This window comes from Gymnoscopelus microlampas (genome assembly GCF_963454915.1).
Source record: "Gymnoscopelus microlampas genome assembly, chromosome: 10".
Taxonomy (NCBI): domain Eukaryota; kingdom Metazoa; phylum Chordata; class Actinopteri; order Myctophiformes; family Myctophidae; genus Gymnoscopelus; species Gymnoscopelus microlampas.
The window spans coordinates 36,300,456-36,325,387 of NC_139947.1; the positions used below are offsets into that span (position 1 = coordinate 36,300,456).

At 41.8% G+C, this 24,932-nt stretch overlaps 2 protein-coding genes and 1 long non-coding RNA gene across 4 annotated transcripts in view; all 3 read left to right on the forward strand.

Moving 5' to 3' along the window:
- Positions 1-675: 675 nt before the first annotated feature.
- On the forward strand, positions 676-8,702 carry pa2g4b (proliferation-associated 2G4, b). The gene is made up of 13 exons (XM_084070376.1): positions 676-955; positions 1,967-2,095; positions 2,424-2,529; positions 2,682-2,751; positions 2,956-3,048; positions 3,718-3,781; positions 3,913-3,991; positions 5,028-5,106; positions 5,196-5,329; positions 5,909-6,003; positions 6,973-7,100; positions 7,490-7,543; positions 7,658-8,702. The coding sequence occupies exons 1-13, from the start codon at positions 868-870 to the stop codon at positions 7,718-7,720; spliced, it is 1,182 nt and encodes a 393-aa protein (XP_083926502.1). The 5' UTR covers positions 676-867; the 3' UTR covers positions 7,721-8,702.
- A 1,199-nt stretch (positions 8,703-9,901) lies between these two features.
- LOC311053067 lies at positions 9,902-10,846 on the forward strand. Its single transcript, XR_014601602.1, has 4 exons — positions 9,902-9,944; positions 10,052-10,078; positions 10,327-10,349; positions 10,457-10,846. It is a non-coding gene; the product is annotated as an uncharacterized lncRNA (long non-coding RNA).
- Positions 10,847-13,329: 2,483 nt separating this feature from the next.
- The window catches only part of esyt1a (extended synaptotagmin-like protein 1a), a 349,848-nt gene continuing 338,245 nt past the window's right edge, over positions 13,330-24,932 (forward strand). For both annotated transcript variants that reach the window (XR_014601686.1, XM_084069519.1), the window contains exon 1: positions 13,330-14,043. Coding sequence is in view for 1 of the 2 variants with exons in the window: in XM_084069519.1 (XP_083925645.1) it covers positions 13,693-14,043 (351 nt within the window). In the remaining variant the exon portion in view is untranslated. The remainder of the gene's footprint in view (positions 14,044-24,932) is intronic.

Consider the following 24,932-nt stretch of genomic DNA (forward strand, 5'->3'; position numbering starts at 1 on the left):
CTACAAAACCTGTATATCCAGTCATTTTGGGGTATAAACAAGAAGTTGAAGAATAAAATTAAGATTAGGTCTGATGATGTACCCTGCATGTTCACATCATGTATACTTGACATATTTTTCAAATATATATATTTTTTACATTTTGGACAAAATAGCCAATTTTACATCGACTGCCCAGTGCCCACCTATCCTGTATCCGATGATGACGATGATGTGAGTGGAGAAGGAGAAGGTCTGTGTGACGACGCTCTCTCGCGCGCGCTAATTTCACGCTCGGCGTGGATTGGACGTAGTCGGACGGGGTGGGAGGAGTCTCGTGCTCGTGGGCGGCTGCTGGTGGACAGTGTTGCCATGTCCGCTTATTATAAGCGACTTTTGGCTTGTTTCTATGTAAAGTGGCTAAATATTGGAAGTTGCAGGTTGCATGGGGGGGGGGCTTGTTTCTAAAGCCTCAGATTTGTTTTCAAAAATATTCAATTTTTCCCCCAAGATTTTTTTAAAAATAGCAGATCTACAAGCTCACATCGCGACGCGTTGTGAGCTTGTAGCTTGGCTATTTTCAAAGAGCCGACGTAGCCTTAAAGTGCTCAAGTCATGGCCTTGCTTTAATAGACCTGGTTGCTTATCGCTATCGCAAAACCTGGCAACACTGCTCGCGGGCGCGCGTAACGGAGTGTGTGTAGACTGGAGTCGGACCCGAGGAGGGAGGAGGAGGAGATAACACACGTCGTTCGAGCGTGGTTAACATTTCAGTGGCACACACCCGCCGCCGGGAGAGAGAGAGAGACCATATAGACAGGACAGGACAGGAGGAGAGTGAAAAAAAAGTTACTTTGTGTGCGAACAACTAAAACACACTCTGCAAACATGTCTGGAGATGATGACTCCCAAGACCAGACCATCGCCGATGACCTCGTGGTCACCAAGTTCAAGATGGGGGCTGAGATCGCCAACCGTAAGTAAAAAAAACCTGGGTTTTTTTATTTCATTCTCAGACGTTGTTGGCTCCTAGTTCCCAGAAGTATCACAATCCGCCTCGCTAGCACAATGTCTGCTCCTCGTATGTGCTGCCATGTGCCGCAGGCAGCGTTAGCTGCTAGGATGGAGCGCTACGACGCCGAGCCTGTGTGGCAAATTAAAAAGAGTTGAGAAACGGGGACAGGTTGTCCTCGCGATCCAGTTCATGAGGAAAATTAACAGCATCGCGTCAGTTGACATACTAGCCTTGTTGTGGGGCTTTAGCTTTATCGCATTCTCACTGCCTGGCTAACATCAAGGTATCGTATAGCCTTGGCTAGCATTAGCCTGATGGCTAACGCAACAATGGCTGGCTGGCTAGTTAAGCTATATAGCTAGTTCACTGCTAGCAGCATGATGCTAGCGTGCAACGTACGTAGGTAGCGCGTTAGCTTATGTCATCTGCTCTGTCCCTACTAGCCTTCATCCACCACCAGCTTAGGCTCGTTTGTAAGCAGTTTGTTGGCTGTTTATGGACGATATTAACGCTGCTGCGTGACGTCGATTGAAGCTACACAGCTGTCAGCTGCTGCCTAGTTGGAACTTTGAGCGTGTCCACAACCAGTGTTCACGTTATGTTCTGTTTAGTCAAAGGCAAAACGCACGTAGAAATCTACAGGTCAATTCAATTCATATGAGCTTTGTTGGCATGAGAAAACATACGTTGACATTGCCAAAGCGAGTGTTAAAATACAATAAAAACAGTTTAGGAAAGTGGGCAAAGTATATACAGTTGGAGTTGTGTTTAAACAGGGCTATGTCACATTGTAGGTCAATGTGTTAGCTATCACTTAGCAGTGACTAAGAGCAGTTCGTGAATTGTGTGACTTGAGGCTGAGTTATTAGTCAGCCATTGGTGGCGGAGTAGCACCTGTCACCTTTCATTGTGTGACAGCGTTTGAATGAATCACCCATGGCTTGTTGGCCGTCTTTCTCTCTTGTCCCCCAGAGGCCCTGAAGCTTGTGGTGGAGACGGCAACAACAGGCATCTCAGTGCTCAGCCTGTGTGAAAAGGGAGATGCCTTCATCATGCAAGAGACCGGGAAGATCTTCAGGAAGGAGAAGGACATGAAGAAAGGTAATGCTTTGTTTGTGGCATGTTTTGTATGGGGTATTAAATGGTCGGAAAGGATATAGTATGCAGTAATTGCAGTGGGTGGGTGTAACTGCTTATGTTTTATATTTAACCACTAAAACCCCTTATGGGTCACCGGAGTCCCTCAGGGCTCTATGCTAGTGTATTTTTGATTTTCTGTTACTGTGGGGAAAGCTTTCGCACAAAACGGCTGATTGACAAGCTCGCGCTGTGAGCTTGTCAAATCGGCTATTTTCTGCAAAAGCTTTCCCCACAAAACGGCTGCTGGGATTTAAGTGGCTAATGGCCTTATCTCATCTGTTCTTCTCAGGTATTGCCTTCCCCACCAGCGTGTCCGTTAACAACACTGTATGCCACTACTCTCCTCTGAGGAGTGACCCTGATGTTGTACTAAAGGATGGGGACGTAGTAAAAATGTAAGACACCAAAAACATATGTTTATTTGCCCCTCTTTTGCATTTGATGAAGTATGCACTGTGTCATGCGGGTATGAACAGACTTCTTTGTAATGTGTACTCTTTTTTTTTTTTTCTTTGCCTCATGTTTTGCCTGTTCTCTCCGTGTGCAGTGATCTGGGTGTGCATGTCGATGGCTTCATCTCAAACGTGGCTCACAGCTTTGTTGTTGGAGTGACCAAGGTATACCACCATCACCGTTAAGACAACTTTCACCTGGGCTGCGGCACCCATTGATAACATTCACACACAGCAGTCATGGGCTGCGCATGTCATTTACATGATTACAGCAGATTGTGGCGACATCTACTAGTTGTGGTATATTTCACGACGATGCTTCTCTTAAGTTCCTAACTATGTGTGATTTGTCCTCCAATGGCCCTCCAGGATGCCCCACTGACCGGTAAGAAGGCTGATGTTCTTGTGGCTGCCCACCTCTGTGCTGAAGCTGCTCTGCGTCTTGTCAAGCCTGGAAACCAGGTTAGTGCAGTTTGCCTTCATGTTATAAAAGGGAGATAAGAGGGGGGTGCTCAACCACAATGCCAGATGTATAAATATAAGGCTTCGCGTATAAAAATGTCAAATTATCGACAAAATAAAATTATAAATTTAAGTCTCACCCTATTAAAACATCCATTAATGGACTAAATAAAGGTGTAGTTGCTTACAGGATAAAACCTTGCAAGGAATCCGGCCTGATCCGATGGAAAAACAAAACATTTCTGGAAAACCTCAGGAATCGAGCAATACGGACGGCAATTCTCTTTTAATAGTAGTCCCTTTCATGAGCACCAGTGATTTGAGGGACACCAGTAGCGCTCCTGCTGTGTCTTACTAAAGTCTGTTCTGGGCACTTGTCTCTCCTTTTATTCCATTTGAAGTATTTATTTATATACAAACAAATGTTTTTTTTTCTCTTCAGTGTTTACTCAGTGTAAGAACATAGTGCCCACATGATAAATTCACTCAATAATTAAAAAAGTGGTTTACAGCAATTGGCTTATGCTTCTTTTTTTTTACTGAAGGAAAGCAAAAAGAACCAAAAATCAAGATGATGATGGAAAACAGAATGATAAGGTAGAAGATGGTTTGAAAACGAGCCGTTACGGAGCCATAACCTTAACATCAACCTTCATGTCTATCCCTCAGAACTCACAGGTGACAGAAGCCTGGAACAAGATTGCCAAGTCATTCAAGTGTTCCCCCATTGAGGGTGAGTGTTTTCAGATCACATTTCCTGAACATCAGTATACTCTGCATGTGCTAGTGCTTTCCACTGTATATCTATCCAATATATTCAATCCATTTGCTAAAAAATCAGCATATATTTTTTAATATATGCAGGCATGCTGTCACATCAGTTGAAACAACATGTTATTGATGGGGAGAAGACCATCATTCAAAACCCCACGGACCAGCAGAGGTGAGTTCAATCAGTTAGTTTTCAGTATGACCTACTCCATATACATTGGCAAGATCATGTCAGTACTAACCTCGTGTCACCAGGCTTTCCACCGCAGAGGAAAGCCTGGTATTCATTCTAAAACGTAGCCGTGTGATCCAGTTTCGAAAAAAGGAAAAAAACAATCGTGTTCCGTTTGGAGTCGCATTGTTTTTGTTCCCCACATAATGCGAATCAATTATTCTTGCTAGTCGCGCTACGAGTTAGAATAAAAGATTGACATGCCAAATGATTATTATACCAAACTAAACGACCATTTTGGAATAATTTGGGAGGTGCACGCTCCGGAGGTTCAGGTCGTGTGTTCCTGCAGCCTGATTACATAAAGTTATTTTCACTCCGGACCGGATCAGAAACACAAAAATGGTATTGATCCCGGACCGGATCAGAAACCCAAAAATGGTATTGATCCCGGACCGGATCAGAAACCCAAAAATGGTATTGATCCCAGTCTATGTCAGTACTGAAGAGCTGCTAGACAGAGCTGAGAGGAAGCAGTGAAGAAGTGATCTTGCATAGATGGAAGATGATTGGACAGGATCAAAACGACAACTGCAACATACAGTAGCAATGACTTTGGCAACAGAAGGAAAAAGTAGAAAAGGGAGACCAAAGGCTAACTGTAGGCAGTGGTGTGTTCTGCCGTGTCACACTCTATACGTAGTATACGTGAAAAAAAGCGTAGCCCTCTACTAACCCTTCATCCATTGACCATGCGAGAGCATAACCAAGACCATGCGCAGGGAATGATTATCCTATGCCCTCCGAAAAAACCTAGAACACGCCACTGCCTGTAGGTATAGTTGAGAAAGAATGAAAAGGACGTGGGATGGAAATCATGGTCTGAAGTGAGGACTACAGCAGCTGACACTGGAAAGTGGATGCACTCAGTGAAGGCCTTATGTGCCATAAGGTGGATAGATAACAGGCATGCATGACCTACCCATTTTTACATTATGTTTAACCAGTGATTGTCTTGTCCATTGGTTTTCCTCAGAAAGGACCATGAGAAAGCTGAGTTTGAGGTGCATGAAGTGTATGCAGTGGATGTGCTGATCAGCACCGGAGAGGGAAAGGTAAGAGGTCATTCATTTTGACTTCATGTGTCACACAGCTCCCGTTCCTATGTAGGCGTTTTACAATGTGTTTGTGCTCTACCCTTCAGGCAAAGGATGGAGGACAGAGGACCACCATTTATAAGCGAGACCCCAACAAAGTGTACGGACTGAAGATGAAGACGTCTCGGATGTTCTTCAGTGACGTGGAGAAACGATTCGATGCCATGCCCTTCACTCTTAGGTAGCAACTTGCAGTCAACGCAGAGGGCCCTGACTTATCAATAGATCTGCTATTTTGTTTGGTATCTGCTCCACCTACTATTGAGTACAAGATCACACTTTTATCAGCTGATATGTATACTGAAGGCACAATCCATGAAGGAAATGTAATCTATTCCAGCAATAAGGAGTAAAAGAGAAACAAAATATGCCTTATAGCAACACAAAGTTTACAATGAAATATATTCTGTATGTATTAAAGGCTTAATATGTAAGTATTGAAGTTAGGTGTGCACTTAACAGTAGGTTGTACTGTTTAATTCCACCACCTCTGTGTGTTTGGATCATCAAAGGCCCTCTTATTATAAGGGTCTGTTTTAATCAGTAATGATTGCACTCCCGCTTATAATACACCAAATATGAATCAACAATTTGCCAATTAGAAATAAGGTCACAAGTTTTATCTAGGCCTTTTTTCTTTCATAGATATAGTCACATCTGTAGCTTGTCCTTGGTCTATTTTCTTTTTTTTCTCCATTTTATCTTTTAAAAACTGTCTCGTAGATTTACGGCTCATGTCTCCTTTGTCTCCTCTCCTCAGAGCATTTCCGGACGAGGGCAAGGCAAGACTGGGTGTGGTGGAGTGTGCCAAGCATGAACTGTTGCAGCCCTTCAATGTGCTGCATGAGAAAGAGGGTGAGTGGCATATATTGTGCTCCCCAAAAATCTTGAACTTGAGATATTAGTTTTATTCCGGTTATTGTGCAGAATAATAACAGATTGTTTTGGGATTTTTGCATTGAAATTCATATATAGATATTACTTAATTGTTTGAAAAGAAAACAAAAAAAATGCATTGCCTTAAAATGTGTAGGCTAAAGCCTAAGCTTGACAAGCATAATGCGTGTCAAGGTTGTAGATTTGTTAAAAGTAAAATGTGTTTAAGAAAATGTAAGACCATGAATATGTTTGAATTTATTTGAAAAATATATTGAATTGGTGTGTGCATGTCTTGACTTACAGAGGAACCTAATGTATTTTCTCCTCCTACTGGAGTTTGTCCATGTGACCTCTTTATATGCCATGATATGCCATGGAAAGTAATTGGATGTAAGATTGTTGTCACTGTCGACATCCATTTCTACATTATTGTGGTATGGAGAGAACCAGGGGAGTGTAAAACTAGTCTTGAATGTGTGATTTAACTTCAATTCCATCACAATTTAACCATGACTTTCATATTGCACCTTGATAGCTGTGTAATATTATCCTAATCTATTGATATTGAATTGGTGTGTGCATGTCTTGACTTACAGAGGAACCTAATGTATTTTCTCCTCCTACTGGAGTTTGTCCATGTGACCTCTTTATATGCCATGATATGCCATGGAAAGTAATTGGATGTAAGATTGTTGTCACTGTCGACATCCATTTCTACATTATTGTGGTATGGAGAGAACCAGGGGAGTGTAAAACTAGTCTTGAATGTGTGATTTAACTTCAATTCCATCACAATTTAACCATGACTTTCATATTGCACCTTGATAGCTGTGTAATATTATCCTAATCTATTGATTTTGAGCCCCTTGACATCAGGGAACAAGAAATTGAAAAGAGTTTTTACATTTGTGTGGCTGATGGTTCTCCATTCCCATTTTAATCTAGGTGAGTTCGTAGCACAGTTCAAGTTCACCGTGCTGCTCATGGCAAATGGACCGCTGCGAATCACAAACAGCCTGTTTGATCCAGATCTCTACAAGACTGAGCTTGAAGTAGAGGACGCAGAACTCAAGGTAAAATGCCTCTCATAGATTGGCAACTAGTCCCTTTGCCCTGGAGAGTGGGATGAGCCTAATGAGACAACTGTGGCATGCTACTCGCTGAGTTGACATTTTCAAATGCATTATGACTTAATTAACCACTTCAACCTTAGCAGCCCTAGTCTTGCGGCCACACTCGCCAAAAATAGCACATCTGCAAGCTCAGCACGTTGCGATGTGTTATGAGCTTGTAGATTGGCTATTTTCGGTGAAGAGGTTTGGTGTATAGGGGGAAAAAGAGTGGACCAAGTAAGCCAACTCGGGTCAGGTTGACTAAGTATAGAGGGTTTAAGTGGCTAATCGTTGGTTTGTGTGTTGTACTCTGCAGAGCTGATGAATGTCCATGTTATCCTTTTTTATAGGCTTTGCTTCAAAGCTCAGCCAGCCGCAAGACCCAGAAGAAAAAGAAAAAGAAGGTAAGACGCTGGACAATCTAATGTTGGCATATGATATATATATGGAAGCTAATTTCCTTGTAATCTAATTTCCTTGTAGTCTAACCCTTAATTTCCACTTTGTCCTTGTCAAAGGCCTCAAAGACCGTTGAGAGCGCAACAGGCCAGCCAATGGAAGAGACCGAAGCTGCAGAATAGATCTTCGTCTCAGCTTTTTTTGTCTCCAAGAAATACTGACAGACATCTGACGACGACCCAAAGAACAGACGTCAAGAATCTTTTCCATCCCAGCTGTCGAGGCGCTTGCGGGCTTAGCCGTTGTGAATACCTCCAAATCTAACTGATGTCAGACTGGGATGTTGCTGCTCCAAATTTCTAACTGTCACACGCCCTCCCCCCATGTTCCTTTTAAATCTTACTGTCCTTGAGACAGGTCTCCACACAGAATAATAAGCACGATTCCCCTCCAAGAGAGGATATTGAGTGCAAGGGCATTTTCTCAGTTGTCTCAATTGAAGACTTTATTGTCCAACTTTAAGCCCCCTACCCCCCAACTGTAATGAAAGTCATCATATCGAATGAAGTTTGACAGCACCATGGACTGGCGTGTGACTGCACAACGTTGTGCCAATGTAATTGTGTGGCATAAAGATAACCTGTCTGAGGTTGTGAACCTGAAGCCATGCCTTTTTTAAATGAATGTTTACCTGTTGGGGGGTGATAGAATTCTTTAACACCTAATTTGAACCCTGAAGTCCTATGACATTCATAACCGGTAAAAGCATGAAAACATGAGTCACCTTGACTGCTGAGATCAAGCACAGTTAATACGTATTCATGACACTGCTCTTGCTTTTGTCAATATAGTACAGTTTGTATACGTGTAGGCCTTTAGGTTCCTCAACTAACAGCTTATAGGGTAAATTTTGAAGTCTGATTCTACTAGTTGAGAACTTGGACAACTCCAAATGTACTTATTTCTCTTAAAGTTGTGGTTGACATAATAAGCGTTTGGGCTTTCATTCGGTCTTCTGGTGCCACAACTTACTGTTGTCAAGGAGTTTCACAGTCTGTGTTTACATAAGAATTCCATAGTTCCATAAAATATGGATGCTTTTGTAAAACTAATCCCAGTTTCAGAGACTATTTTTGGAAACATTAAAAAGCCACCTGACATCAATTGTGTTTTTCTTTCCTTTGTAGATTTAGTTTCACCAACTTGATATTCATGAGTAATTTTGTATGATTTTTGAAAAATGTATATATTTTAGAAATGAAAGTAGCCTAAATCACTGATACATTTGAGAGATCCATCTTGTGTAGTCAGGGACATGATTGGGCACAGTCTTGTATAAAGCCTAAAGGTCATTGGATTAAAATTAATGGTTGTGGAACCACTTTATGTAATTAGCGCTATCAGGTACAGATATGTGCATCAGGTGTTTTGCACAATATGCACAGCTTATAGACTTGTGTAACTTCGTATTCACATATTGCTGATTGGAGAAATTGAGTAGATTGATGGTACTAAAATTAAACGGCAGGAAACGACTACAGTAGAGGGATTGGAAACCATAGTGAACACATTAAAGGTTAAAGCACTATATTCTGATAGTAATCATTGGTATACTACTATAGTGTCTCTCCTGCTCTTTAATAAACTGAAAATACATTTGCAGGTAGGTGACAACATTTCAGCCAATCACAAGAGAGCACCCATTAATCAGCTTCATTTTTTATAGTGTTCCAATTTTGTCTGCTCATTTCTGTTGTCCTCACTTCCAATTTCACTTGTTTAATCTGTGTCCATTCCTGACTGTGTTCTCTAGTCTATCCTGATAACATTGGTATGCTGTCCTGAAAATCCATTTTCTGTTTAATAAAGATAAAGAGACATGGAGACTCCTGTTACTGAACAAAGTAATGAGTACTATCAGAATATAGAGCTATTTAACACTTATTTTAACCAAAGAAAATCACTTGCCCTACCTTTAAACTAGTACAATGTGCTTGTGCAAGTACAAGCACATTTATTTTACTGTAAAAATGACATTACAATTACATCGCCAATGTGTTTTTAATATCTAGAAAATGCTTAATAACGGGAAACTGAGGGGAAAAAAATGTTTAATATATATTTCAATAGACATGTCTGATTAATCAGTCTTTTTTTTTTACTTGAATTGTAAGTAATTGTATACAATGTAATAACAAAGTAGATATGTGTATTAATTACTGATATAATTAATGCTGGCTCTGGCAGTAATGTAGGGGAGTTGAAAATAAAAATAAATAAAAACGTGCTGCGTAGTGCGTAACCTCGCGAGTTCCGCCGGCGCGTAAAGATGACGTAGGACTGCCTGTGGCTATAAATAGCACGTCGCTTGTGTTTGACGGTATTCCTGGAGACTTTGCTTTCACGGTACGTCAACTAAATTGTGTCTGTGTGGAGTTGTTTGAATCCAAATAAATCAACGTGTTTCTACTTGCCATCTAACTCCCCCGTCACATTTCTTTTTGTCCTTTCAGACATCCCTTGTCGAGATGAGAGCCAAGGTGTGTGTTTTTTGTCTGTATAATATAGTAAATCGCATGTTAGAAATGCTAGCTTGTTAGCTAGCATGTTAGACATGCATGCTACTAGCTAGCCATCAGCAAAACGTGTTAACCTAAAACAAAAATGAGGCTCGCAATGCACATGCAATTGTAGTATGCATTACTATCTTTAAAAGTGTATTCTTGCATTCCTTTTTCTGGTGTAATGAGACTGTTTTATAATTGGACTCTTGCTTGTTTTTTTCTAGTGGAGGAAGAAGCGTATGCGCAGGTAAGAGATGCAGTCGCCATTGTTAATGTATTACCCAAAATTGTGCGCTGCTATATTTTTGAATAATTTCTCTTATCTGTGGGTGTATTTGTCTACTTGCATTGCAGGCTGAAGCGCAAAAGGCGAAAGATGAGGCAGAGGTCTAAGTAAACTGTCCCCTGCTCCAACATGGCTGTGTGAACCGCAACAAGGCCCGACTATCCATGGCTGTTGACTGGCTGCAACACCGCAACAAGGCCTGGACTTCTGATCAGGTTGAAGTGACCACAGCTTGGGGTACAAGGAAGGAATTCCTTGGGTGTCATCATGTCTGTTAGTGTCCTTTTCAACCAGAGGCAACTGTGATTGACTGGAGCTCTACATCAAGACCAATTTGGATGACATTCTATTGTTTTGGGACGTTTTGTGAACCTGTCCGAATGTGTTCTCTTTAACTTTTGAAACCATTGTTTTTGTTAATATTTTTTTCAGATTAAACAGATTTTTGGTTTAAACAATGTTTTGGGATTTTATTCAAATATCAGTGTCCACTTAGGTATGTGGAAGGTTTTATCTAATTATTTTTAGGAAGCTATCTGTAATGGAACGGACTACTGAAATCCAATGCCTGCTCTTCAGGATTACTAAATTAAATGGCAGGCATTATGTGATAAAAGGGTTTACAAGTAGCAGTGTGTGGCAGGTAAGATGTGGACATTTGAATGTTTTACTGATGGGCTTGGGGAAAACGGCGGTCCTTGCACATTTGACTTATGTGGGAGCAAAGATCTAATTTAAATTCATTGAAATTCCATTTTCTAAAATGTTAGCATGTCCTAACAGACGTTGTGACCAAATGGTAGCATTTTGAAGGTTCCAAATGTAGTCATTTATTTTTAATGAGCTGCCGTTTCCTACATGAGAGCTGGCTAGTTTAACCTTGAGGGTGTATCCAAAAGGGCCATAAATGAACATGAGGATTTTACTGTGTGCTTGGGGGCATCAGATATACTTCAGCAGTCAAACTCATTTGACGCCACATGTCTATTCCATGAGACATGGCATGTCCAGGGGGTGTACTTATCATGGCCTGGAGATGTGTGTACATCAAGCCGCCTCACGTTACAGAAACAGGAGATGGGCCACATGGCTTGGTAAGGATTACTACTTAGGCTACCAGGCCTACCCTTTATTTCATAGTTTATGTTAGTGATTTAAAAGAATCGGGCTAAATCTCTTCAAATTGAAGAGCACCTACACCTAGTCCTAGTAGGTAGGCTACTGTATTCAAACATACAATAGCCTACCTACTAGGACAACAGTGATTTAAATGAAATGGCGTTTTTCAGGAGAAAAATCTGTCTTGGGAGAACTCGATCGGATAGTTTACGAACCAGAAGCTGTTCAACAGATATACATACATTGGGGCTGTCTGAGATTGACAATCTACCATTTACGACAAATAAATGTTAATAACCTTTCTGTAAGGCTGTGTTTCTGAGCAAGTGTCACCAGCCCAGCTCTATAATGACTTCATATTGATTAGCTAAGGTCTACAGCACTGTAAATGACTTTACTACCCTACTGTCCTACACCAAAGTGAAGGTCATTATGAGTCAGAGAGGCAGAACGCTGTAGTGTCAAATTAAAACGACAAGGTTCCGTGTGTGTGTGTGCGTGTGCGCGCGCTCGCGCATGTCACGTGTGTGTGTGTGTGTGTGTGTGTGTGTGTGTGTGTGTGTTGGGGGATAGAGCTTTGATCAATTTGGTGAGTTAAGGGCTACAATTACAAAACAGCTGGGCAGACAACAAAATACACACAGACATAGTTGGCTAAACATAGACAAAAAAGTAGAGTGTTAAACGCCTTATACGTCTTGTCTTCTCATCTTATCTGATATTGAACACTGCACCTGTATTTTTGTCCGGGTTTCTTAGGGGGAAAAAACCTCTTGAGGCTAGAAATCAGAGAACCTGTAATGCCACTATGCCAGTATACAGCCTGGAGACAGCACAGCAGACATGTCACATCACATCTCAAGCAATCTGATTAGATATTAGAGCCTATAGAAGATATAGTGCGGCGGTGTCTCATTTTGTTGGCAAGCAACAGCGTCTTGAAATGGAAACATATAGTATAAATTAAAGGAGTAGTTCACCCAAAAAAACATTGTATTGTAGCTTTGTTTTTCTCACATTCCTAAGCCTGGAATGTGACAAAAACAAGAAAATCTCCATGAATTCAATGCTTCATGGGGTGTGTAATTGATAGAAAATAAGTCATTTTGTGGGTGAACTACTCCTTTAAGGTTAATGTGAAGTGATGAAGATCCAAAAGAGAATACATGCCACCGTGCAGTGTGGATTATGTGTTTAGGCTATAGCACACAACTTGTGTGTCCAAGCAACCATAGGTTAAATCTGTCTGTAGGCTATGTTGCAAAGTTGTCCGGCAAAATACGGTGTCTATTGCCAAACACATTGTATTGTAGCTGGATCCTGAGTCCCGGGCTCCCAGCCTAAATTGCACTTTAATTTCTGTGTGGCAAATTAAGTCGATTCTATTCATTAGACTGTTCACCTGCATTTAGTGGTGCGTTAACATTGCATTCAGTGTTGCTTTTCTCCCTTATCAGCAAAGAAGTGGTAGGACTGCTGGATACGGCAGCACTACATTCATGAAACCAAAACCAAAAAACATTTTGCGGTCTGAGGTTAGGGATGTCCATCCATCAGCATCAGTGAACAGTGATTATACTATTATCATAGGCTCTGTTGTAAACGGTACCGCAGTGGAGGCGCGTTGAGCGCGTGCGTGATTACGCACTGCTTCATAACGGGTTAAAAAAAAGAAAGGGGGAAAACGATATAGAATAGCTATGCGTTTCACTCTGTTATCTGTTATGAACCCTGCTGATTTCCTCTATATCGCTCCGTTAGATGCTGCCATTCCAGAGACGTAGGCAATATGCTCCGCCCGGTGCGTCGTGACACGGACGCTAAAAGTATTCTCAGAGAGCAAGTTAATTCTAGGGTTTAGTTTCTATTGGATTTCCTGCAAGGCAGAGAGAAGGAGGGCTTCGCTTCAGGCTGAACAACACGCCCGCACACGCACAGGTCTAATAGACCTGGCATTTGTATGGGAAACACGAACAGTGGCGCGGTTTAGGGAGCGTTATCAAATGGACAAGAAACCGTGATTATGATTTAATCAACCGGACGCTGTTTTTTTTACGGGATTAAATGTCAATGCTTTTCACAACAAGTTTTCTCTGATCTGTCCCTCCTCGCTGACTAGGCACAGGAGCAGAGACGTTTAGGTGGCATAGGCTACATACGGAACTAGTGATTTCAACGGCTTGCGATGTCATCCACGGATGCGGGGTCGAGTGGTGTGGGTGGCGGGGGAAAGGGGTCCGCAGACCCGGCCTTGTCCGATGACAAGACCCTGCCTCCACGACCACCGGGTGAACGCGCAGTCAGCGTCCTGTGGTCCTTTGCCAAATGCCTGGGCGCACTTCTGCCAGTGTACCTGGCCGGATACTTTGGCTTCAGCATCACTTTGGTCCTGTTGGTGCTGATGGTCTACATCGGATGGAAACACAGCAGGCTGGAGAAAGTGATGCGGCTCAAGTCTGCCATGTACCTCCTGGAGAACCAGGGGGAGTTCATAGCGGAGAAGGTCTACAGGACCAAACGAGACATGCCTTCATGGGTAAGACAATTCATCTGATGTATAGCTATACTGTCAAGGATGTATAGGCTGGCATCGTGAGTGAGCGTTTGCTGCAGTTTCTGACGCCCTGCATGCATGTCATACTGGCCCCCAGTTGTTTATGATTATGTAATTGTGCAATTAGTCCCCCATCATGGGGTAGCCCCTTTCAGAAGCCTGTATACCTTTTTTGTATTTGGGATCCCGCCATCCCAAATGCAAAAAAGGTATACAGGGTTCCGAAAGGGGCTACCCCCATGGGGTGACGAGTAAAAGCATGATATGAACGTAAATTATGAAAATAAATTCATATAGGAATAGGATATTTAATCTATCCCATGTTGAATGGCTCCATCATGACTGAAATAATGGACTCAGTCCACCTACATGTATGACAGTAACTGTATCAGATAATATTTATAGTTATTGGTAATTTAATTTATTACAACACATTGTTGTAATCTCTCTCTCTCTCTCGCTCTCTCTCTCTCTCTCTCTCACACACACACACGCACGCACGCACGCACGCACGCACGCACGCACACACGCACACACACACACACACACACACACACACACACACACACACACACACACACACACACACACACACGCACACTCAGTGACCAGACCAGTCCAGATCACACTGTGTATACAAACTGCCTCTTTCTCCAAGGTAACTTGCACAGACGTTTTCAATGTCCCTTTTGTTCATTATGTTTTTCTCCACACTGGTAACCACAGTGGTTCTCTAGTCTAGTGTGATCTGCCCTTGGCACTACTGTAGCAGGGCCTATATTTGGACATTCCTAATGTGCAGTGCCTGGCCCTGGGGAATGAGTGTAGACGAGTCTAAACGAAGTGCCAAACTGAGGAATGTGAATGAACGTGATGTCAAATGACGTGGCAGTACAAACCAATCGGAACAATTGATGAGGACAAAATGCTTGTGTACTAATTAGGTAAATAAACAAGTGTGTCATGTATTTATCAAACTACATTACGTCATCTCCACGGTCTTCTGAGGTGTTTCCGTGTTCTTCCTTTTCCTGGTTCAAGCAGTAGCGCTGCAGCTGTTGACCATATCTGGTTCCAAAGCCTGACAATTCATAAACATCAGTGGGGATCAGAGACCTGCAGCACCATATCAGGAGAACAGTGTGCAGAGCCTCATCAATGCCAGATTCTTGGCCCCGATGCCCATCCCGATTTTGGAGAGTCTTAAAGGCCAGTCCACACCAATGCAGCTCCTTGAAACTTCTTGCAACAAAACCGTTTTAGAGACCGTTGCAGCAGTCTAGTCTGGCAAGTTGCAGAAGTCTAGTCTGGCAAGTTGCAGACTGGTGCCATTTGGCGGATAATGGTTGCAAGTAGTTGCAAGGAGTTGCAAGTTGTTGCAAGGAGTTGAATTGATGTGGAAAGGCCTTAAAATGGGTTTGTTGCAAAGGAGTTGCTTTGGTGTGGGCTATGGCCTTTAGAGACCACCAATCGCTGATGTTTTGAGGGATACTTTGTTAGAAACGGCTTCATTTTCTATTGATATTTGAAATTTGAGAACATTGGGACACATCGGCTGCATAATTGCAGATATCGAGGTAGAAAAGTTAAACAATGGCCTAACTGATACTCTAGTAGTGTGTGTGGGGATGGGTTGCATGTGTGTGTACTTACAGTATATGCACATAACGTGTGCTTGTGTTTGAACAGGTTCACCATTTCATTACACTTCATAGCACTCCACCCACTCACCCGTTGTTTCAGTGGGTTCAACTGAGAGCTCTCAAATGAAACCTAATTTCAACCATATCTCATGACTATGTCTCAGAGCAACGGTTGAGGGTAATGATGTTGCGACATGTGACAGATTACAGGATTTTAGGCAATGAACAAAAACAAACCATTTGTTTGATCAGTTGTCAAGCCTGCCGTGTAGTCAGTGAGCTTATCATAGCAAGTAAATAAAGATGCAGGCCCGAGGCCAGAAGTGAGAGAGCATTGAAACATTTCATTCAAGTACACAGCAAAATCCAGACTATATATATAATATTCGTCTGTTTCTGGGCATTACTGCTCGCTGGATCCATTTCTGATTATTAAAAAAAATCTAACTGGCCATTTAAGCAACACCCGGCCATTCATTTAGAAGTTAGAGGATGCTGAATTCATTGGATTGGATAGATAACTCAAGCATGGGAAACTATTTAAATAACTTCAACTGATTTTTAGGATATTTATAAACAGAATTATCCAAATGATGCGGAACATGCACACTGTTCACAGATCATTACACTCTGAGGTAACACATTCACAGTTGGGTATTGGAGGCAGAAGGGACTAAAGTAAAACATTTTTTACAGGTAGAACTCTTGTGTCCTGGAACAGGTTTTAAAACTCAAGAATACCGCAAATGATCAGAATAGAAAACTCTATTTATATGTGTTACACAGACAAATTCTTACATAAGTAACGCACTAAGACAGATGCTTTACGTACACTAGTAACACATTAAGAGAGATTCTTAAATGATTACATAATAACACACTACAACAGATTCATCACATCATGACATAGTAACACACTATCAGATTCTTACTGTACATTATCACTAAGCGACACATTAAGACAGATTCTTGCATTATCACTAGATTACACACTAAGACAACCAGGTCCCATGGAGGGATGGAATATCCCACAATTTCCTACTTTCACAGTACGTCCAATGTTGTTAATATTCACCTGTTTAACCCATTAAAACCAGGAAAGAATCTGTGTCATTTTAGATTTTAGCGTTGGCTATTCAAAAATAGCAGATATACAAGCTTGCAGCGCATCACTTCATGCCACGCTGTGAGTTTGTACATCTGCTACTTCCGAACATTTTTGAAAAATCTTGAAACGCAAATCTTCTCTTCTGGGGGTCCCTGGCACAAAACATTTTCAGATGGTAGTCCGCGGACGTATTTATAATATCATTTTGGGGGTCCGTGACCTTGGCACGAAAAAGTTTGAGAACTACTGGCTTTTGTAGAATCGGCCTGTCTCAGGTCTGTCAGTTGCATTCATCTCTGACAAGGAACTCATGCAGGGGAATGTAATCAACTCCCTGGTGGGATAGAAGCCCAGCAGTATACGAGTGAACATGAACAACCCTGTCAGAGGAGATAGAGGAATGCAGAGTCATAGCGGCATCCTCAATCTGTTGATGCTGAGTGACCTGTGGGACGATGAATCACCTCTGTCAGTGGTGCCATTTATTCCCATGGAAACAACCACTCATGGTCTCTTCTTATTTGTCCACCTGTTAGACCTGACCACCACACAGGCACACGCGCACACGCACGGAGTGTGTATAAAGTTTCCAAGGCACATACATCCAAATGATAAGATACCAGGTGCTGGGCAGAAGAACAATATGAAACCAGAAAAATTGTGTCTGCACACTGGATCATGCTCCGATTGATATTCATGATATTATTACCACCTTTTGGTGTTAATCATTTCATGGTATTTTATCATTTGGATCATTTATCATTTGGATGTGTATGCCTTTGTAAACGTTATGCACACACACTCACACCTGCAAATGTACATTGATGTATGCATACTATCTATCTATCTTTGCTTTGTGTACTCAGAAATGAGATGTTAACACTACAGATGCAGGTGGTTTACAAGGAAGACAGGAACCGATACTTAATGAGGGGAGGAGGAGGTGTGATATCCTACCACACACACTCACACAAGCACACACACGCACATGCACACGCACACGCACGCACGCACACACACACACACACACACACACACACACACACACACACACACACACACACACACACACACACACACACACACACACACACACACACACGTAAAACACAAACACACTCGTAAAACACGAACACGCACACACACGCTCACACGCGCACACACACACACACGTAAACACACACGTAAACACAAACAAACACACATGCACGCACGCACACACACAAACACACCTACACACACACACACACACACCGTAAAACACCGACAAACGTGAACGTGAAGTGTGATTGTGTGTGTAAAAACAAGGTAGCCTGACAGAAAGGTCAAACTTTAATACTCATAAACAACCTTCACTTTCCAGCAACCAACCAACCAGCTAGTTATCCAATTGATCAGCCAGTTAACTATTGATCAGCTAGTTATCCAATTGATCAGCTATTAACTATTGACCAGCTCGTTAACCAGACAGTAAGTCAACCAACCAACGGACCAACTAATTAACAAGTAAGACGCGCGAACGCTGGAAGCGAACGCAGCTCGAAAATAACAATAAGAAGAATAGAAAGGAATGAGCAATTACTTGCCATCCGGCCTGAAATATGCACAAATGACATGGAATTCTTAGATATCCCAATAGATGAACTTGTGTAGATGCTTGTAGATGTGTTATTTTTGACTGTCGCTGCTATATTTTTCTCAGAGGAGTGTAATTAGTCACCCAGGGGCACAGGCGAATTTCAGCCACACTGTAGTGCATGCAGGCAATGAGAGCGTGAGTCACATGGGGGCAGGCCGGGCAGCCAATGAGAGCGTGAGTGACATGGGGGCGCGGCTGCACACATACAGACAGACAGAGACACAAGCCGAGCCGAGTTTCATAGTAGGCTTCGCCGCGCCTCCTTCCGCGTTCGCAACCAGACAGTAGTCAACCAACCGCCAACCAGCTTATTAACCAACCAACCAACCAACCAACCTGCTATTCAACCAACCAGCTATTTAACAAGACAACCAGTAAAACAACCAACCTAGTTAACCAAACAACCAGCTAGTAGTTAACCAGAGAGCTTGTCAATCAACCACCCAACCAACCAGCTGGTTAATCAGTCAATCCGTTGACCAATGACCATCCATTTTTATATCTCTCCATCTCTCCCTCTCCCCTATCACTCCATCACAATCTCTATATCTTACTTCCTCTCTATCACTCCATTACTATCTGTATCTCCTACTTCCTCTCTATCTTTCAATATGTCAGGATCTGTATCATGTTCTGTCTTCCTGTTGTGTTTTCCTGTGTTCCTTGTTTCATAGAGTTGGTGTTTTACCTTTCAGTCGTGTTCCTTTAATTTTGAAGTAATGTTGTATTCTTTGTTTCTTAGTTGCAGTTAGGGTTTGAAGTGGATACCTGTAGACTTAGGATACTCTTTTACCAGGTGCATCAGTGGAAAGGAATGGAACGGAGATGACCTGGAGCGTTATGCTATGCAATTTGTATCCTGCCGACAACAGCAACAACAATGAAGTGGATACCTGTAGACTTAGGATACTCTTTTACAAGGTATATATCGATGGAAAGACGAGGTGGATCTTCAATCATCAAGCTTTACTAAGTGCCGGAAGGTTACAAATTGCATAGCATAAGCAAGCAATGCTCCAGATCATCTCCGTTCCATTCCTCCGTTCAATTCTCATATTACACACACATTAGTAATATTTATACACCATCTGTCAGTACGCCCCTTCCTCTTCTCATCTATTTCTTAATATTAGGCAATATTAACCATCTTGTGACTAGGCCATATGGCCTAGTCACAAGATGGTTAATATTGCCTAATGGTTTAGGTTATCTGCACGTGATTTCTAGGTATAACAAAATACATCAATTTCCCCATAAGTTCACTTTGACCTAGTGTACTGTACAACTCATGACTCATGATCTCTAATCCAGAGGCCTTTCTTACTCTCCTGCATAGGTTCTTCCGCCACTACAGGTTTTATGTTACGGTTGTGTACCTTTATTTTGTAGTGTTTCCTGTTTTTCTTAGCCTACTGTTACATGTCTTGTCTCACCAGTCATGCGATTTAGAAATGTTGTTCACCTGTGTCTTGTTTAGCCCTAGTAAATCATGTGTTAACTGTCCTTAGTGCTCTGCTCACCTGTGGCCTGTTTGTCCTCGTCTATGTAAACATCCCGTGTTTGTTTTCCACTGCCAGTAGTCTCCTGTGAGTAAGCCTGGTCTAGATTCTTTGATTCCATGTTTGTATCTCCTAGTGTTTTTTTTTTCCATTATAACTTCCTAGTGCTGCCTAGTTTATTTTCCTTGTGGGTAATTTTATCATATTGAAAGCCCTTGCATTTGGACAGCTCTAATCTCTCAAGACAGATTCAGCGCTCAGCAGAATTTGCTGCAGATGGGTTCCCTGATTGGGACTGCTCTGAGTCTGCCTCTCTTATCTCACATCATGTCTCTCTCTCTCTCTCTCTCTCTCTCTCTCTCTCTCTCTCTCTCTCTCTCTCTCTGTCTGTCTGTCTACAGCAGGGGTCATCAACGGGGGGTCCGGGACCCCTAGGGGGTCCTCAGAGTTACTACAGGGGGTCCGCCAAACTTTGTGTGATATGATTTTTTTTTTTACATTAACCACTTGAACCCTAGCATCCCTTTTCTGAGGAGAACTTTAGCCAAAAATAGCCAATCTACAAGCTCACAACGCCTCACGCTGCGAGGCGTTGTGAGCTTGTAGATCTGCTATTTTTGGCAAAGAGGCATAGGTGTGTGTGAGGGGAAAAAAAGAGCAGACCACGTAAACAAAAAATGTTGAATCTGAGGGTCCTTGGCCTGAAATCGTCGAAGACCCCTGCTCTACAGTATATATTTTCTCTCTTATGAGTGTGCAGGGACTTTCAGTCCTCCGGATTTTGTATAGCTCTCTATGGTACACACCTTTCATGAATTCGACGTTAGTCGTTACTTAGGATCAGACCTACACTAAAATATAGTAAACATGTTTTTGATTGATTTAATACTTTATTGACAACATTGTTAACAGTACAGTCAAAGGTTATGCTAAAAGGATAACACAAAAAGCCCCAGAAGGCTCGTTTCCATTGTGGTCCATTGTACTCAATCAGTAATTGATACATAATACATACAATACAAAACATATTAGGCTAAAGCGCAGTAGCATAATAAGGTATATTTACAGAGAAAGGAGGGGTGGGGGTGGGGGGCCAGAGGATTCTAGTACTATCAAATGGTCAGGGAGTTAAGCCATGCCCACAATTTTTGATAACCGGCCTTCTTTTAGCCAGGTTAGTTAGTTTGAGTACGGAGTTGAGGGCCTTTATGCTCAGCCTTTAGATCACAATCTACCTTTTGGGCAGCCCTGGGTTAGATCAGTGACAGCTCGTCCATTATATGAAGCATAGCGTTAGTTCATGCAGGACACGGAAGTCGTGCACGCCAAAGCTGTAACCAGCAGTCAGTCAGCTGATGTGAACATCAGCTTTCTATTCCCCATTCACAGCCCAGCTGGTCATTACATCACACACTCATTATCCAATCACAGCTCATGCTTGAGCAAAGAGGTTCCTATAAATATGGCTTCATATTCTCTAGGTCTTTCTTGGTTGCTGAACCAATGCATTTTGCTAGCTGCTGCGAGCTTCATCTGCTGCTCATCTGCTGCTCATCTACTGCTTTGTGCGCTGCTCTATGATATTTTGGTGCTATATGAGATGAGTCTGCTTATGATGCTGACTTTACCACTGCTACAGCAGCAATGCTTCTTCTATTATTGCTGCCAAACACTAATGTGCTCATAGCTTAAGCGAATAGCATGCTTGCTGCCATGTAGAAATTAGGAATTGTTTGTAGCACAAAGCTAATACAGCATGCTTGCTGCCCAGACAGTAGAAGCTTGATTTGTTTGTAGGCTACTCTTCACCATGTGGTAAGTTGAATTGTTTGTAGCTTAAAGCTAACATAGCATGCTGCTGCATTTAGAAGTTTGTTTGTTATACAGCACTGCACAGTTAACATGGCATGCTTGCTTCCCATGTGGAAAGCTTCAATTGTTTGTAGCTTAAAGCTAACATAGCATGCTGCTGCATTTAGAAGCTTGGTTGTTATACAGCACTGCACAGTTAACATAGCATGCTTGCTTCCCATGTGGAAAGCTTCAATTGTTTGTAGCTTAAAGCTAACATAGCATGCGTGCTGCCATGTGTTTAGAAGCTGTGTTGTTATACAGCAATGCTCAGTTAACATAGCATGCTTGCTTCCCATGTGGAAAGCTTCAATTATTTGTAGCTAAAAGCTAACATAGCATGCTGCTGCATGTAGAATCTTTGTTGTTATACAGAACTGCACAGTTAACATGGCATGCTTCCTTCCCATGTGGAAGCTTGAATTGTTTGTAGCTAAAGCTAACATAACATGTGGAAAGCTTGAATTGTTTATAGCTTAAAGGTAACATAGCATGTGGAAAGCTCGAATTGTTTGTAGCTTAAAGCTAACAGCATGCTTGCTGCCATGTAAAAACTTTGATTTGTTTGTACAGCGCTGCAAACAAATGTGCAGCTTGCTCCCCATGTAGGCTACTTCCTTTTATTCCCAGCAGAAGACATTTCAGTGGTTTTAAAGAGCTTTCATCAGGTAATGAAACGTGGCTATTTTAGCATTTTATGGCTTCAGGTATAGGAATATATGGAGCTACATTTTGGGCCGAAAGTTTGATTTTTCCAAAATAAGTACTGCTTCTAAGTTCTAATGCTGTTCTGCTGAGGCACTCTTGACTCTGGGAATACCCACAATACATGGTGCAGTACCATCTAGTTGGCTGAAGCTTCAAGCAGAGCTTCCAACAGTGCTCTGCTAGCACAAATGCTTTTATAATATGTTTATACCTATCAAAGCTGTCGTAGACAATCTGTGTGCAACGGGGCATAATATAAGACAAGAAGTCAAAATGTAGACATGTATTCAAGCCAGGAAAGGAAATCACAGCATGTGTATCAAATCAGTGTTGCCATGTCTGCTTATTATAAGCGACTTTGGGATTGTGTTCTGTTAAGTCACTAGCAAATATGATTACTAAACAGGGTTCATGTGAAGGAACCCCATATTCATATGTAATCATGGTACAAAAAATGTTTAATATTCTAAACACTTGTTTTGCGACTTGTTTTTATAGACTTGGCGCTTGTTTTTCTTACAATCTGGCAACACGCCGTGGTGGTGTCACGTGACTACTCCTTGGGAGTAATCAGGAAGTCTCATACAATACAGCATGCATCTTGGGTATTGTAGTCTATGCAACTGACACAGTCATATCATGGTCAATTCAGTTCAATGCTACCGTGTGAGAATAAGGTGAAGGCAAGGGTGTTTTCTTTCTTAACTGGTCATGTGCAGGCATTATGGCAGTGTAACTGTCATGTTAAATAAGGTACACAACTATCATGTCATGTTAAATAAGGTACACAACTATCATGTCATGTTAAATAAGGTACACAACTATCAGGGGATATTCAAGTTAATATAATCCTCTCAGTGAAGCTGTTATTTCTGCATTCCTGTTCTATTCACTTAATTTATCGCTCAAGTTCAGGTAACTATTATGTGGGTGGATTAGTTTGCAGATGCTTAAATAGATAATTACTTCATGGTGGATTTAAAGTCTTGTGAAATGGGGCGATTGCTTCAATTGTAGTGGGTTGTCCTCCAGGGGGTGCCATTTAGAGGGCAAGCAAAGGTTAATCTGATTCTCTGCTGCTTCAATTCTATCAGCTTATGACTTAGATGCAGGGAGCGGATTCATAGTGCATTGAATTAATTGCATGTTACTTCACTTTTAGCTAACCATGTCATTGTAAAGGGATATTCATTGCTTGAATTCACACTGCTTCTGTTTTGTTTATGAGCGACTGCTATTATGGTGATCCAAGGCTTTTGATGGCATGACCTTCTTTCCATCACGGATGCCGGGAAGGTTCAGGTTGGGTTGCTGTTAGTTCTAAAAGTGTGAGATACTGATTCTACTACTAAAAAGCTACTTATACTTGCTGCTAACATTACAGCTATTAATCATGCTTTGGGTAAATGCTGCTACTATTTTATCGTGCTACTCATTCTACTGCAGTTGAGCTGCTACTACTATGATGAGGATACTAATGTTAATCATGCTACAGGAAAAAGGTTACTGCTACATAGTAACATAGTGTCAGCAGTGGGCAGACAGAGGGAGTCCTGCTGACTGAGGCACGTTATCTAGTGCATTGCTTATTTCTCACAAAAATATTTTCAGATGCATACTTTGTCTGTTTAAGTACTAAAGGAAGTGCGCACCGTCTGGCCACATCTCGAGTTGGACAAAAAACACAGCAGGTGAAAGGCGGAAATCATATAATAGTCATTATTCATTGCAAGGATAAAGGGGGTTTACTTGTCTCTGACTCATACAGGTGCTGCTGGGTTAAGTTTCATTGGATGGTTGCAGAAAGAAGAAAACTTATGATGATAATTGCAATTTAAAATAATTGCTTATTGCAAACAAAGTCTTAAAGATGCATTGCGGTCTGCTTATTGCAAACGGTACAGCTACAGTACTCTTCAGCTGCTTGATTCCAGCATTCACAATGAAGCAGCAGGTTGCCGGTCTGCAGCCATGAACGCTACTACGTTCACCATGAGTGAATGAGATAATCCAGCTGTTTGCTTACAGATCTCCACAGCGTCCAGACGAGAAGGCTTGCATGCTTGCTCTTGTGTGTGTCTTTCCAAAAGTTCATCTAGGTGGTGTTCTGCATGCTTGTGGAACTTGAAGCTTTTGTGGATCGCTATCTACGTATCTGAGATTGACATCAGGCATAAGTATGCTGCTGAAAGTGTTGGCTGGGTTCCACTGCACTGATTTGGGTAGTATGATTCTGTTTTGTATTGCATTTCTTTATCTGTGCGTGATGGGTAAGGTCCGCAGTATGCTTACTGCTGCATATAGTTATTACATTTTACACTTTTAATTTAGTTTAGCTTGATGAATTCATTTCTGAGGTCTGCAGCATGCTGCTGCTACACATAGTTTCACACTTTTGTAGGATGAACTTAACATCTTAAACT

Coding starts and splice junctions, on each gene's coding strand:
- pa2g4b (XM_084070376.1), top strand. CDS start 868: ATGTCTGGAGATGATGACTCCCAAGACCAGACCATCGCCGATGACCTC. Junction 2,752..2,955: donor TTGTTGTTGGAGTGACCAAG/GTATACCACCAT, acceptor ATGGCCCTCCAG/GATGCCCCACTGACCGGTAA. Junction 3,049..3,717: donor TTGTCAAGCCTGGAAACCAG/GTTAGTGCAGTT, acceptor TCTATCCCTCAG/AACTCACAGGTGACAGAAGC.